Source organism: Liolophura sinensis, chromosome 8 (genome assembly GCF_032854445.1).
Source record: "Liolophura sinensis isolate JHLJ2023 chromosome 8, CUHK_Ljap_v2, whole genome shotgun sequence".
Taxonomy (NCBI): Eukaryota; Metazoa; Mollusca; class Polyplacophora; order Chitonida; family Chitonidae; genus Liolophura; species Liolophura sinensis.
In genome coordinates, this window is record NC_088302.1 from 35,608,884 (window position 1) to 35,623,425 (window position 14,542).

Here is a 14,542-nt window from a genome sequence, read left to right on the forward strand (position 1 = left end):
CTGGACGATTTCCTCATCTTTATTGAAACAGTAGTTATTATATTGAATATCATACTTTTTATCAAACCCTGACCAAGGTTTGTTCAATATTTGTGCCAAAGATATTTATTGCATATAATCAAGCTGAGTGGAAACGTGTTAAAATTATTTAAGCTTGGTTCAAACAAAGGACATCTAGTATTCCATCTCTGTTCAAACGTTGCTACAGTTATTTAACCCTTTCCAGTGCAATATTTATTCAATACATTTAATCAAGCCCTGTCAAGGTATTATGTTATGCAAAAATTGGAATGTTTTCCATTCAGAGAATATGCAGCACTTAGTGTTGTTTATTTAAGCTCTGTCCAGCATCGTGTGCTGTGAATGTCAGATGGCTTTGTTGTTTTGTGCTGTAGCTATGACTCTGACATGACAGGATGAAAACTGTCACGTGTAAACATGTTCTTGTTCCTCTGTTTAAAGCTGGATGCCTTCTCCTGCCCAGTGATAAAGGGCAAACTTGACACAGTACTGAAGGAGCTTGCTGAAACAAAAACACAACTGAGTAAGTACATGCACTGATATTACGCTGTGTATTGGCGATGAAATCAAGGGCTCCGCCTTCTGTAGTTTATAGCCTGGATGTAGATTTAGAGGGTTGGCAAGGTTGTTGTCATAGCAATTCATGCGCTGAATCAAACAAAGATTTCTTGTCCACGTAAACTGTATGACGCTCCCTTGTGCTCACTGCATCATTGAAAAAAATTCTCTTTTCACTTCGCAAAATATCTAAGAATTCATTTCCCCAGACAAGCAGATGAAGTAGTCTGGATTGTTTAGAGGGGACTCTCTCGAGGGGGGATAACTCTGATTAAAGATAGTATTGCAGTGAGTTTCATCCCTTGAAAATGTTGTTATTGACTTTGATGAAGGGTTCACACACTCCATCTGTGTTTACATTCTGTAAAGAATACTTCTTTATGAATTATGCTAACTCAGGAAAGTGCTTTAGCGGTAACATATTTTTTACAATATATCAGCTTGAATTTTCAAAGAGTGATTCATATATGGGAAGGTCTGGGATCAGCCTGCATATGGTCGTGGGTTTCCCTTATACACTGCCAGATTTCCTCCCCGCCATTTAGTGCTGGTTGCCATTGCATAAGGGAAATCTTCTTGAGTATGGCGTAAAATACCAATCAAATAAATAAATAAATCAAAGAGTTATACAAATTGGGAGTTAGACCTTAAACAATCATTTATTCGTTCAGACTGATGCTTTATGGATGTATTTACACATGTGGAATTTTGAGATTCTTTTAAGAAATAGTTCATATTCCTGCATGACAATGTTGTTGAACAATGTTTCAGGTAATCTCCAAGAACTGAAAACTAACCTGGAAGAGGAAATAGTATCCTTAAACAAGCAACATGAAGCTGCACTGGCTTCTGTCAATTCTGAACACGCTGATAAACTGATCGAGGCCAAGAAAGTTCTGACCGAGGAACATCAGAAGAAAATCAGTAAAGGTAATATTTTCATAATTTGTGCTGAAATGAATTAGTGAGAGAGTTTTGTTTTTTTAGAAGGTACTGATTTCATGGGCCATGTAGTATGATGTTCAAGCATCTGAAGACATTTGTTCAGTTTTGTGTCACGTCAAGGCAAAAGAGGTTGAAATGCTGACGTGAATGTGTGAGAAGTCTTATGTTCATTGCAGACAACTTGTCTTCCGATAGGGTGTGTATATCAAAACACCACACGAAGGGAAAAGTTGGCAGTGAGTTGCCGAAAGTTGGTGATTTACCCCAGGCACCCCAGTTTCCTCCACACATAACACTGACCACAGTCATAAAAACAAATAATTCTTGAGTATAAGCAACATTCTAATGTACTGGGAATACACCAAGTAAGTAAATAAATTCCTTTTCTGCTACCTGTCTTGACTGAAACATGTTTTAAGACTGTACTTATCAAATTTCTCTACATCTTTGTAAATCACAATTACATTTTCAGTTAAAGAAAAACATTCTCTGGAGCTGGAAAACCTGAGAGGCTATCATGAGCGACATGTAAGTATCAGTCTGTGAACACATCGTGCTGACATACACCTAAAATGAAGCCTTGCCGTTGTAGTATAAACATTTAATCTATTCTGGACTAACTGTCAGTGCTCAGTGATGCCAATTTGTTGGACATCTGTCTGGTATAAAAAAGGGTTTTAATTCCAACACAGGCCTGGGCTGACTTGTACAAAGCAATTGTGACTTCAGTTGAGTGTACAGTTGATTATAGAGATAAGTTACTCTGCTGGCTGGAAGGAATTGTAAGGTAATTGTAACTTTTCTCTGTTACTATCTTAGGTTTTCTGTATAAATGGAAAATGTACCAGTCAATAACTTTTCTTACCTTCATTTTCTACATCATTGATTCAGCAGCTAACAACAGCAACATGTGAAAAATTTGCTTAAAACTTTTTTGAGACAATCGAATTGCACATTTTTGCAAACCAAGTTGAAAGTAGAAACTAACAATCTACCTAAGGCAAGTTTTTGTAATTTAATGTTAATTTTCAGGTGAGTGTAAGTCCTCAACCTTTTCGCACATGAAAGAATAACTTTCAGTGCAATTTTTGCACATTTATGATTAGATTTTGCAGACAAAACTACATGGGTTGGATTGACAATCTTCAGGGCTTCACACAAAGTATAATTTGATCAATCAACACAATAAAATGTCTTTAGAATATGCTTCAATAAACACCTTACAAACACGCGAAATGGTTAAAGAATTACAGTAGTTGATGCTTGATGATCAGCAAAATGGGAGGATCCTAGTACTAATGCACCCAGTGTTGGCTAATTGTTGACAGGATGGGAAGTTACCTCTGGGGTCTCTGACCTGGCTTTTCAGTCAGGCAACACCACAGATATGTCGACCCTCATTTAGACCTGTATTTGGACAAGTAGACACCATTATATATGGCCAAAATGTAAACCAGGCAAAACAAATATGAATTATTTTGGGCCATTGTAATTTCAGTATGACAGCAGTATATTGAAAACTTTGCACAGTCAGGTCAGATGAACTAAAACATTTTACTTCTCATTGTGATCCTGCTTGACACTGAGTTTTCTCTTTCAGATCAAGGAAGTAGGTTTAGATAATGATGAGAAGACTCACCAGTTGAAGTTGGCACACATTGAAGAGATTCGATCTCTGCAGAGCAAGCATGATAACCAGATGGAAGGTATGTCCCAGTCAGCTGTTGAAATCTGCAGGGGTGGTTTATGATTATTTGTCTGTGATCACTTTTAGAATGGTTTACCCCATACTCAAGATATTTCATTTATACCAGGGCGGCCAACATTATGGTGAGAGGAAACACTGCAGAACTCGGGGGGAAACCCACGACCATCCGCAGCTTATTGACAAACCTTCCCATAAATGGCTGGAGAGGAAGCCAGCATGAGCTGGACTGGCATATCATGTCCTGTGATTAGGTTCTTAACCTTTTGGTTTTGGATTCCAAGAAACCTTTAATTAATAACAGGTCGTCCAATAACAGGTGAAGCAATGTTAGGCAAAATGTCAGGGGTGGTAGACCACAGGAACTCAAGGGGGATATTCCATCCTTTATTTGCTGTGTGCATATTAAATACCGTAAATTACCAAATTCGTGATTTTGTAATGTAACAAAGTTACACCAAGCCATAGTTTTTCATCGTATGTCAACGTAATATAAATGGTCACCTGTTGATGTATGATTGTCATGACGACAGCCATCTGTTTTTGATTCTGCAACTTCTTGTAGACAAGATGAGAATATTATTGTTGGTGATCGTGACATTATTTCATGACATTGTAGTGTAAGGTTTGATGGTTATTACCTCCCAGTTAGTCGGAATTTGCTTGTTTGTTCAGTATTGGCACGACGGAACAGTAGTAGTAAAATCTGCTACAGCTTTGTTGGTAGCCTTGCTAAGTTGTACTCTGTATGCACTCAAGGTTAAAAAAAAAAGATGATGATATGAAATGATGAGCAAAGCATTTCTTCAATTTTATTTTCTTAAATTAGATATTATTATCTGTTAAAACCCCTCTCTTTGGGAACTTAAATACAGGGAATCATACCAGAGAGATACCGAAGGCTATAAAAACAGGAGAAAATGTTACTGTATGACTTTTCATAGCCTGGTATACGTACCCCATGATTACAGTAAAAATAAATGATCAATTCACAAAAAAACGCATTAAATTTTATTGTTTTGATGAATCATTGATGGTCCCATGGTTTCTGGAAGATTGTGATAAAGTTTAAATGATGTTTTGCCCACAAACTGCTGAGATCAACTGGCTGCTGCTGCAGGCTGAATAACGTGACACCAGTGCAGACTTGAGCAGAGAGGCCTGCCTAAGCTATCAGTTAGAGGGGATGGGGAGTGGGTGGAGTGGTGGGGGGGAGGGGCACACCAGATGTGAGAGTTTGTGCTGCTGCTCCAAGGTTGATGCCGACCAGTTGAACTATGGTTATCAGCTGATAAGTAATTAACTTCACATGAGTTTAATTCCTTGGCCTATTGACAGAAAGGAAGCAGGATTAGATTGATGAATGCTGTGTGAAGACTGACAGAACCCTTCTTAATATAAGCCACACATGTACATGCATAGCCCGTTGTATTATGGGGCTTCTAATTTGATGTTTCAAGTAAAATATTGCTAAAGGCTTCATCTGCTTAGTGTAAAACATTCTGTAATATTCAGCCCTGTACATGTTAATGGTATGGATACTAGAGTTCTATTGATTTTAGAAAGGTGTTTTGAGGTTTACTTGGAACATGGGATGAGATTCTAGTGGAAAATTGTATGTTTCAGCACAAAAAATAATATTTTGTGACATTTATTTGCCTCTAAAAATGCCTTTTTTGGGTGAAGTTTGAGGTCATGTAGGGTGTGTGACCATTGTATTATCTGCAACCAGCATAACTGACTACACTGTGTTGATGAGCAGTGTTTATGCCATTGGTGTACAGTAACAAATGTGTTTGTTTGTAGGATAGTCAAAATAAACATGAGTGTTGAGGCTGTACATGAGAGTTAGAATTCACAAACTAAACAAACAGATATTTGGAAGCAGGTTTCCTTAAGCTTTTGAATATTTAATCAAATATTCTGCATTTTCTGACAAAGAGCAACATTTTGGGTTTAGAGTCCAATGTGCATTATCTGATACAATTCTGTGTATGACCTAACATTCCATCTGAGTTGATCATTTTGTCTGATTCTGATAATTGATCATGGACAGGTGTTTGTTTAGATGTTAGTATGACACCCTACTAAAAAAGTGTAAGTTTTATTGCCAAAAGTAATACATTGTGACCTACTTGCTTCTAAAAATACGCTTTTGGGGCAAAAGTTTATGTCATATACAGTTAATCATTTTGGGATGAGATTTTTTTATATTGTTTCTGTTAAGAATATGAAGAAGAATTATTTACAGTCTGTTGATGAATGAAAGTTTACGCATACTTCAGAGGACCACTTGTCTTGTTTTGAATCCTGTTTAATCTCCACTTATGATCTGTCATTGTCCACTGCCTGCCATTGTTAGGGCTGTTATGCAGTATTCAACGAGAGGCTTTAATGATAACAAACCTAGCTGACCATGAAGGGAATCTGCATTATTCAGACAGGTTTGACAGTAAATAACAAACCTTAGTTGTGTAATAGCATAGGCTCTGTGGTAAGATGACCCTGGAGGCTCACCAGACCAGTTCAGACCCAGTTCTGTAGAATATAACAGACTCATTGGACAGTTACATTGTCCAGTGTTCCCTAACTGCTAATGAGCAAGGTTATTGATACATGAGTATAATCAGGCTGGCTGGGCTTCAGCCTAGGACTGCTGATCTACCTAAAGAGGAATACCCTGTGTGCATGTGCCACTACAGTCTGACTAGACCAGTACCAAGTCTTGTGCACTGATAGAAAGTTCCATGGATTGTCCATTGTTTCAGGACTGCTTCTGTTGAGGGTGATACCAGTGTAATGTCACTGGTTGGACTTTAGGCTTGAGCTGATCTTTACCTAGATGTATTCCTTATGCACAATGGCTGTTAGTTTTTATGATGTCTTTGAGGAATGCTGTTGGGAGCTGGTGTATCTTGTCTAGCCAGGCTGTCTACTGTCAGTCTCTCACCCTCTCTCAATCTCCCCCCTCCCCTCCCCCCCCCCAATTTTCCCTGTAGTATAATAATAGAAGCATGTAGCTTGCCTGTGAGGTGAGGAGAGAAGACTGGTGCTAGCATCAGGACTGCTGATTCAGTAAGCTTGTATAGCACAGGCTTTAGCTTAACTATCGGCATTACCAGCTTAATACATTTTACAGCTTAATTCCAACATGGCAACAATAACGGCCAAACCCCGATTTGGTGAACTCGTGGGTACGATGAGAGGTAAATCCGGTATCTGTAGCTTACCTATAAACAATGTCTACCTACTGATATACTATAGAACTGTTTATAGGTATGATGTATGGTAGTTCTACCGTAACCCCTGGCTGCTCCTGCCATGTGCAGTTAAGCAGATTACTGATATACATGTAACTTACACATTTTCGGCATGCTTTTTCCAGGTTTCTCAGATGCGCAGTTGAACAAGTTAATTACATGTTCTTAAAAACGGTAGCAAAACAATGTGAGCAAGTGCAGTATTTGTTGGCAGCCGTACACATGTTGTTTTTTACGTCTGAACGTGATGCGCTAAAAACAGCATGTGCAAATAAACACAAAATTGTTGTCGGATCAGGGAAGAACAGTTGTATTGCTGATTGATCCACCCTCTTATATATATATATATATATATATATATATATATATATATATATATATATATATATATATAGCATGTATACTTGCACTTTAGGAACGAATTTCTAATCCTGTCCCAAAGTGTCAAAATTGTATTAATTAGTTTTTGAAATAGAGGAAATTAAGATGAAACGCTTACTGTAGAAAACGACCTATAAAATATCCCATTTTCATGAAATATTGCAACCTGCTATTGCTGTAATTTGAATACATGTACGTTAGTAAAGATATCGTCAGATGATTTCATTTGTTTGCCCAAGAGATATCTTTTACATGTACAAATGTCATGAGAGCAGCTAATGTGTGCATCATATCAGTTTGGAGTTCCTTAAAACAATTAAATGTTCTCTCTTTCAGGTCTGTCAACAAATATGAAAGGATTCTATAAATACATGTAACATGCAAATGGTTGTATTGTTCATGGCTTAATATAGTATGATCCCCCCTCCCCCCCCCCCCCCCAACATCTGCATAACTCCTGGAATTTCCATGTACAAGTACATGTATGTTGGAAAATATAATGTAATTTTAAAAAATGATAAAAAAGGCTAAAAAGAAAGTGCCTTGGAGAGACAAAACTTTGAGTGTTTGTTCATGAAACCAAGTTTTGAATTTCAGATGTTTGAAAGTTTTATTTTGCTTTTAGAATAAGGTCTTTTCAGATTTGGATTTTTTCTGTTTATCCATTTTATGCAACTTCACCTTAATTTTGAAATCTCTTTCCTTTCTTGTTACACCATTCTTAATGTTCAGTCACCAACACACATGTCCAACTGAAGATTCCTGTGTTATTAACTTCTACATTAAACCTGAAATTTGAGGGTTTTTTTTTTTCCAGAGTTACATCGTCAGCACAGAGATAAACTGGAGGACATCACAGTGCGCTTTGAGAGCATCAAGATGTCTTTGTCTGTAAGTATATATTCATTGGTTCATAAATCAACATAAGAAAAGGTTGTACTGTGTTTCTCCTATAGTTCTGTATGTAGAAATTCACTTTCAGAAGGCTTAAAATCATATTTTTGATACCAAGACTTTTTTATTGGTCTATTGGTGAGAATCACCAGAGGCCCATGATGGAGGCATGAAAAAATATGAAGAAATCGCCGGAAGTAGCTTCCATCAAGTATGACGTGTCGGTGCGCTTAACGAAATAGACAGTGTGTTATGGTAAACTATTAGCTTGGAGTCAAGCTTTTATTTATTATTCATTTAGTTTTGTGTCACGAAATGTTCATCGAATGAGCTTGCGCTATTTTGAGGATCGTGACAATATGTTTCATATACCAGTCGGTACCTTGATTCCCTGTGATAGCATATGTAGCAAAAAAATTTACACCATGTAAGGTAGCCCACGTGCATGTATTTAACAGCTCCTAATAATATTTAGGCCTACCTGACAGCAATCAAGCTCTTTGTTAGTCACCAAAATGGTGAAAATAAAGAATTTGGAAGATATCAGACAACGAGTATGACATTTGACCTTGACCCAAGTGCTATAGATAAGGGGCTTGCAGGAGTAAATGCGCTTAAAAATTACCACATGCTTCTAAAATTAGACAGGCCATACTGAATACTCATGACGATTTGTGTGTATGCCTAAATTTCTGATAGCTATAGCACACATGCGGATTTAAAGCAAACAGTCCAGTCAAAATCAAAAGTAGATCTCCAAAGTAGTTTACATGCGCAGTGCTCTCCACCAGAGGTTAGTTTTCAGTGACTGAAGGTTACGGCAAAGGCTCATGTACCACTATCTGCATTCGTGGAGACTACTGTGATATTTGCATTTGTGACATTCTCTAGTGTTTGCCATGAAGAAGATGTAGCAGGGGCTAAAAAAATGGTCATTTGGGTTACTATATAGCAGTTTCTGCTACTGTACTGCATTAATTCATCCTGATATCGCTCCCAATATATGTTAAAGTGTCATTGAGGGTCCAGTTTCCAGTGTGTACATGTATTGGTGATTTCTGAGGAGAGAATCTAGTGCAATGAAATACAACAATAACAAGAACAACTAGTGATCAGAAACATTTAAGATTTATAGTAAATACTGCCAATAAATAAAGCACAAATAATAATTTTTTTCTTCTAATGTAGGCCTACATTTGGATTTAGCATTACCAGCCTATCATTTTTTGATCCCAAAACGGTAGTTGCTCTGGTCTGCGGCTTTTGCTGAGGTCAGAAAGTTTGTCAGGTCCATGATGAAATTTGCTGGTTTCTTTAAGTACTTCCTCCAGTGAACTTCAGTTCATTAAATTTGCTTTCATGCTCTCAGGAAAAAGTTGAAACTCTACGAGGGGAGTGTGATGACCTGCGAAACCGAGCACGTCTGAGTGAGGAAGCTTTACACCGAGACACGGATGTCAAAGTTCAGGTGAGAAACTATGTCTAGAGGCCAATTTAAATGTCCGTGTATGTACTAGTCGATATAACCTAAATGGCCTAAAATTTTGACTAACATCTTTGGAGGCAAATAAGTGTCCTAAGATATTCCCTTTACACATGAAACTTAGAGCCATTTTCCCTATAGGATATCATCCTAACTTTCAAACAAACCTAAGAACACCTTTCTAAAATAAATAAAACTTCCAGAGTGTGGAAACCTGAGCAGCTTTGTCTTGGACAGAATTATAGGTCATATAAGGTAATAGGAATAGTTATGACATATGTTGTATGCTTTATTGGGCGGAATTATGGGTCATATAAGGTAATAGGTATAGTTATGACATATGTGGTATGCCTTATTGGGCGGAATTATGGGTCATATAAGGTAATAGGTATAGTTATGACATATTTGGTATGCTTTATTGGATGGAATTATAGGTCAATATAAGGTAATAGGTATAGTTATGACATGTATGCTTTATTGGGCGGAATTATGGGTCATATAAGGTAATAGGTATAGTTTTGACATATGTGGTATGCCTTATTGGGCGGAATTATGGGTCATATAAGGTAATAGGTATAGTTATGACATATGTGGTATGCTTTATTGGACGGAATTATAGGTCATATAAGGTAATAGGTATAGTTATGACATGTGGTATGCTTTATTGGGCGGAATTATGGGTCATATAAGGTAATAGGTATAGTTATGACATATGTGGTATGCTTTATTGGGCGGAATTATGGGTCATATAAGGTAATAGGTATAGTTATGACATGTGGTATGCCTTATTGGGCGGAATTATGGGTCATATAAGGTAATAGGTATAGTAATGACATATTTGGTATGCTTTATTGGACGGAATTATAGGTCATATAAGGTAATAGGTATAGTTATGACATATGTGGTATGCTTTATTGGGCGGAATTATGGGTCATATAAGGTAATAGGTATAGTAATGACATGTGGTATGCTTTATTGGGGGGAATTATGGGTCATATAAGGTAATAGGTATAGTTATGACATATGTGGTATGCTTTATTGGACGGAATTATAGGTCATATAAGGTAATAGGTATAGTTATGACATATGTGGTATGCTTTATTGGGCGGAATTATGGGTCATATAAGGTAATAGGTATAGTAATGACATGTGGTATGCTTTATTGGGGGGAATTATGGGTCATATAAGGTAATAGGTATAGTTATGACATATTTGGTATGCTTTATTGGACGGAATTATGGGTCATATAAGGTAATAGGTATAGTTATGACATATGTGGTATGCCTTATTGGGCGGAATTATGGGTCATATAAGGTAATAGGTATAGTTTTGACATATGTGGTATGCTTTATTGGGCGGAATTATGGGTCATATAAGGTAATAGGTATAGTTATGACATATTTGGTATGCTTTATTGGGCGGAATTATGGGTCATATAAGGTAATAGGTATAGTTTTGACATATGTGGTATGCCTTATTGGACGGAATTATGGGTCATATAAGGTAATAGGTATAGTTATGACATCCGTGAGAAGCCTTTTTTATGCCCTCAGGCTATAAATTAAATCGTTTGTTTTATGGGCTTATTGAATTTTTTTTTTAGTGTTACAGGATTGTATGAAAATAAAATTGACAAAAGTACCAAATTTGTGGGACATTTGGACACTCCCAGCAGTTTTTCCTGCTTAAGATGTATTTACGTGATTGGAAAGTATTGAAAAAAAGGAAGATCAAAAAAATATTAAGATTGGACAAAATGAAAAGATGGATATATCATGGATGGATTTTTGGATATTTTAATTTTGGCTATATATACACATGTGCATGGAGAACAATACATTATGTTCGACTATTTTGTTAATTAATTTTGCTCATTAAAACGGACTTGTTTTTTAAAAGTGTCAAAGTTGTATTAATTAGTTTTGAAATAGAGAAATGGCATAGGAAGAAGAACTTTTGCTGCTGAAATGTGACTGTCACTGATTGTTGACCCTGAGCTTCTGTATGTCAACAGATGGCACTGGCACCATACAAAAATCTACCACAGGAAATTGAAAGTCTTAAGCTGGTGATAGACATGAGGAATGAGGAGATTCGGGATTTGAGACGACAGAAAATTGAGACAGAGAAACAGGTGAGTTGTCTCCCTTTGCGTAAAGACTCCTGATCTTTTAGACAATGGAGAGTAATGGCATATAAAAAAAGTTTTGTGTTGTTCATCCGCCCTCTCCACCAATACCCTTGCGTACATTGGGTCATTGTTCTCTGATCAAATGAAACTTGTCAAGTATTTCAGCTCTATTTCCCAGATTTTGCATCAAAGTAGAGTTTTTTTTAGCACCTTTAAAGTTATGTTGAAACAGTTTATCCAAAAGTAATCAACTTCCACTAGCTAGCCTCATGTACTCGAAGATGTGATTATTTGTTTACAAGGGCTTCCATGGCCAAGGGGTTAGCATGCCAGCAGGGCAGAAGCCTTCGACCAATGTGGTTGCTGTGGGTTTTTCTCCGGTTGTATATGGGAAAGTTTGCCAGCAACCTGCGGATGGTCGTGGGTTTCCTTCGGGCTCTGACCGGTATCCTCCCACCAAAATGCGGGCTGCCATCATATTAGTGAAATATTGAGTACAGTAAATAAATAAATATTTGTGTACATTGTAGAGGGGCTTCCTGTGCAGTAAAGACGAGTGCTTATGAAAGAAACTCCTTTCTAAATTAATTTGTTTTCTGAAGTAATTCTGATGTGTTTCTCTTTACTTTCAGTTGGAAGAGCTTCCTGTAGCCAGGGAAAGGTGTATTTCACTGAAACAGCAGGTGGAAAATCTAGAGGCCATTGTGAACATCAAGACTGACCATGAGAAGTGAGTGACCAGTTGTAAACTTCAGGCCCCGGGAGCAAAAAATGGTCTTAGGCTTTTAATCATTAAATTTACTATGTTCCTTTCCATTGTTTTAGCTGAAATTTGGATGTGCAGTAAGTTAGACAGAAATTACTACATTTTGCCCTTGTTACATCAGAACATCAACAACTTTAAAGGGATTTGATATTTTGACTGTTATCTAAGATGGCTTTGTGATGTCATGGACTGTTTTTACACTTACCGAAAGACTGATTATTGCAATTAACATGTTTCTGATAGTAAGTACACATACATGTATCATGCCTTAATGCCGTTTGTCAGGGAAGGTTATGTTGAGAAATTTATACCACAAAATTTATATATGTTCAAGATTGCAAACCAGGTAAAAAATTGGCAAGATTTGGAACATTTTCATGAAGTGTTGTGGCTGTTGGATTACTGACCAAGCCTGATTCATTGTGACCATCTTTGTTACCTGTCTAACTTTGTGTTATAATCCTCGTGTTAATTATTTCTTCACAGACAACTTTCTGAGAAATGCCACCTGTTGATGAAGAAATACGAGCAGGAGAACAAGCAGAAGAAACGGCTGAGCATGAATGTGGAGGAGCTGATGTGGAAGATGAATGAATCAGGCAGTGATTTCGGGAGCACGGAGAGCCTGGCAGTGAAACGGCAGGTCAGTCACTCCCCCACGAACAGTGAGAGCAGCGACAACAGGCGCATTAAATCCTGGAGCTCATGCAGTGAGACATCCCTCTCCCCAGGTGTACACCGCCGCAACGGGGACAGCTCCGCGGAGGGGAAAATAAAGCGCCGCTCTGGTACATTCCTCCTGGAGTACAACCAGTCTACTCCCACCAGCCCCAACAACAGAAACCAAATGTCCAAGTCTTTTAACGAGTCCATGGTGTCGGCCTGTGAAGTATCAATGTCACAGGAAGAGGACTCATTCGATGGCCCGCATGGGTTACCCCCTCCACCAGAGCCTCAGGAGTGGCAGGCTGGAGAGCAGGAAGTGAACATTGAGGATGTACGTGTGGATGTGGAGGCGGAGGGTCCAGAGGAAGAGGAGGAGAGCTCAGTGAGCACATCGGAAACCTCGACCAGCGAGTCAGGTGTACAGGAGTCTGTGGTGTGAGGAGGCTCTAGTCCTTTTTGTGCCTTCTTCATAAACATGTCACCTGACCCACAGATGTCTCCCTTCTCTGGAAGGATTGACTGCGTCAAGTTCAAACCCAAGGCATTTTGTGCCTGGGAATGATGCTGTGTATAATGTGGAGACCAGCAATACTGACCTTCCAGTAAGCCTGTGTTTTAAGCATGGGAGAATACATTTGTACAGAGAGCCTGGTCAGATCTTGCTGTAGCCAGGATGGGTTCTGGTGTGACAGAAGTGAAGTGATAGATGGTGTATATATATATTAATGTAAAGGATTAAAGCGATCACATGGCACAAAATGAGGGTTCATTTTGCCAATGACTATGGGGATTATTTAAGAACATCAAAACCACACAAAAGCACGTCTGAGGATATGTATACCATTCCTTAATAGGCAAAGTGGTACTTGGTTTCGTCTTGCCAACTGTGAAGTAGTTGAGGTATGGTAGCTGGCTGGTGATTCTACTCTTTAAATGCAGTTGATGTGTTTTTCTTGGCCATGGTGAGTGTTGTATGTCAGATTCCTCACATGTGTTTGAGATGAAATTATTACTGAATTTTGAAGATGGATCAGTTCTTTCTTCATGGCAGTAAAAAGAACGAAAAAAAAAAAAAGGATTGAAGATTTTCAAAGTTTTCGCTTGCCAGCTACCTTAAAAGTAGGCCTGGCATAAAACGTGCATTTCAAGGAGTTAATTATAATTGAGGAGAAACGTAGCATTATCAGTTATCTGATCTCATTCATAAAGTCTCACATCAGTTTTCAAAACTCTGCCTAAATTCCTGGCTTCATAACCATGCTGTTATTTGTCATGCTGATTTCAATGCTTTGTGGGGTGGGGGGGAGGGGTAGAGGTATGAGGGCTCTGTGTACATTCTGTGTAGTTTGGAACAGGTCATTTTGGCTGTATATTGGAAACCTTCAGCTATCAGTGATTTCAGATCAAATTACTTCCCACCAAACCATCACTGCAAATCATTGCAAACTTGTCCAAAACGTTTACAGGTATACTTCGTAGGTTGCAAGTTTAAATTCGAAAGCTACAACCTGGATGTGCATATTGTATAGGTAGACCTGGTTGCGTTTTCATGAGACAAGGGAGATAATTATTACTTTCATGTAGCAAAAAAATGAAAAAAGCTTTTTCTCTCCCTGTTGGAATGTGATGTTTAGCAAAGCCTGGTGACTTTGTAAATTATAATATGAGACCCGTGATTGACTTTTATTCTGAAATCATATGATTCTTAGCCAGCCCTAGTACATGTGTGTTG

The 14,542-nt window shown here is 38.0% G+C and overlaps 1 protein-coding gene across 3 annotated transcripts in view; it reads left to right on the forward strand.

Annotated features, from left to right (window-relative positions):
• Positions 1-14,101, forward strand: part of LOC135472223 (uncharacterized) — a 70,899-nt gene extending 56,798 nt beyond the window's left edge. For all 3 annotated transcript variants that reach the window (XM_064751617.1, XM_064751615.1, XM_064751618.1), the window contains 9 exons: positions 463-544; positions 1,351-1,509; positions 1,997-2,052; positions 3,125-3,230; positions 7,688-7,761; positions 9,134-9,232; positions 11,262-11,381; positions 12,011-12,108; positions 12,631-14,101. In XM_064751617.1, the coding sequence (XP_064607687.1) occupies positions 463-544; positions 1,351-1,509; positions 1,997-2,052; positions 3,125-3,230; positions 7,688-7,761; positions 9,134-9,232; positions 11,262-11,381; positions 12,011-12,108; positions 12,631-13,249 (1,413 nt within the window). In that variant the 3' untranslated portion in view covers positions 13,250-14,101. The remainder of the gene's footprint in view (positions 1-462; positions 545-1,350; positions 1,510-1,996; positions 2,053-3,124; positions 3,231-7,687; positions 7,762-9,133; positions 9,233-11,261; positions 11,382-12,010; positions 12,109-12,630) is intronic.
• The last annotated feature ends 441 nt before the right edge of the window (positions 14,102-14,542 follow it).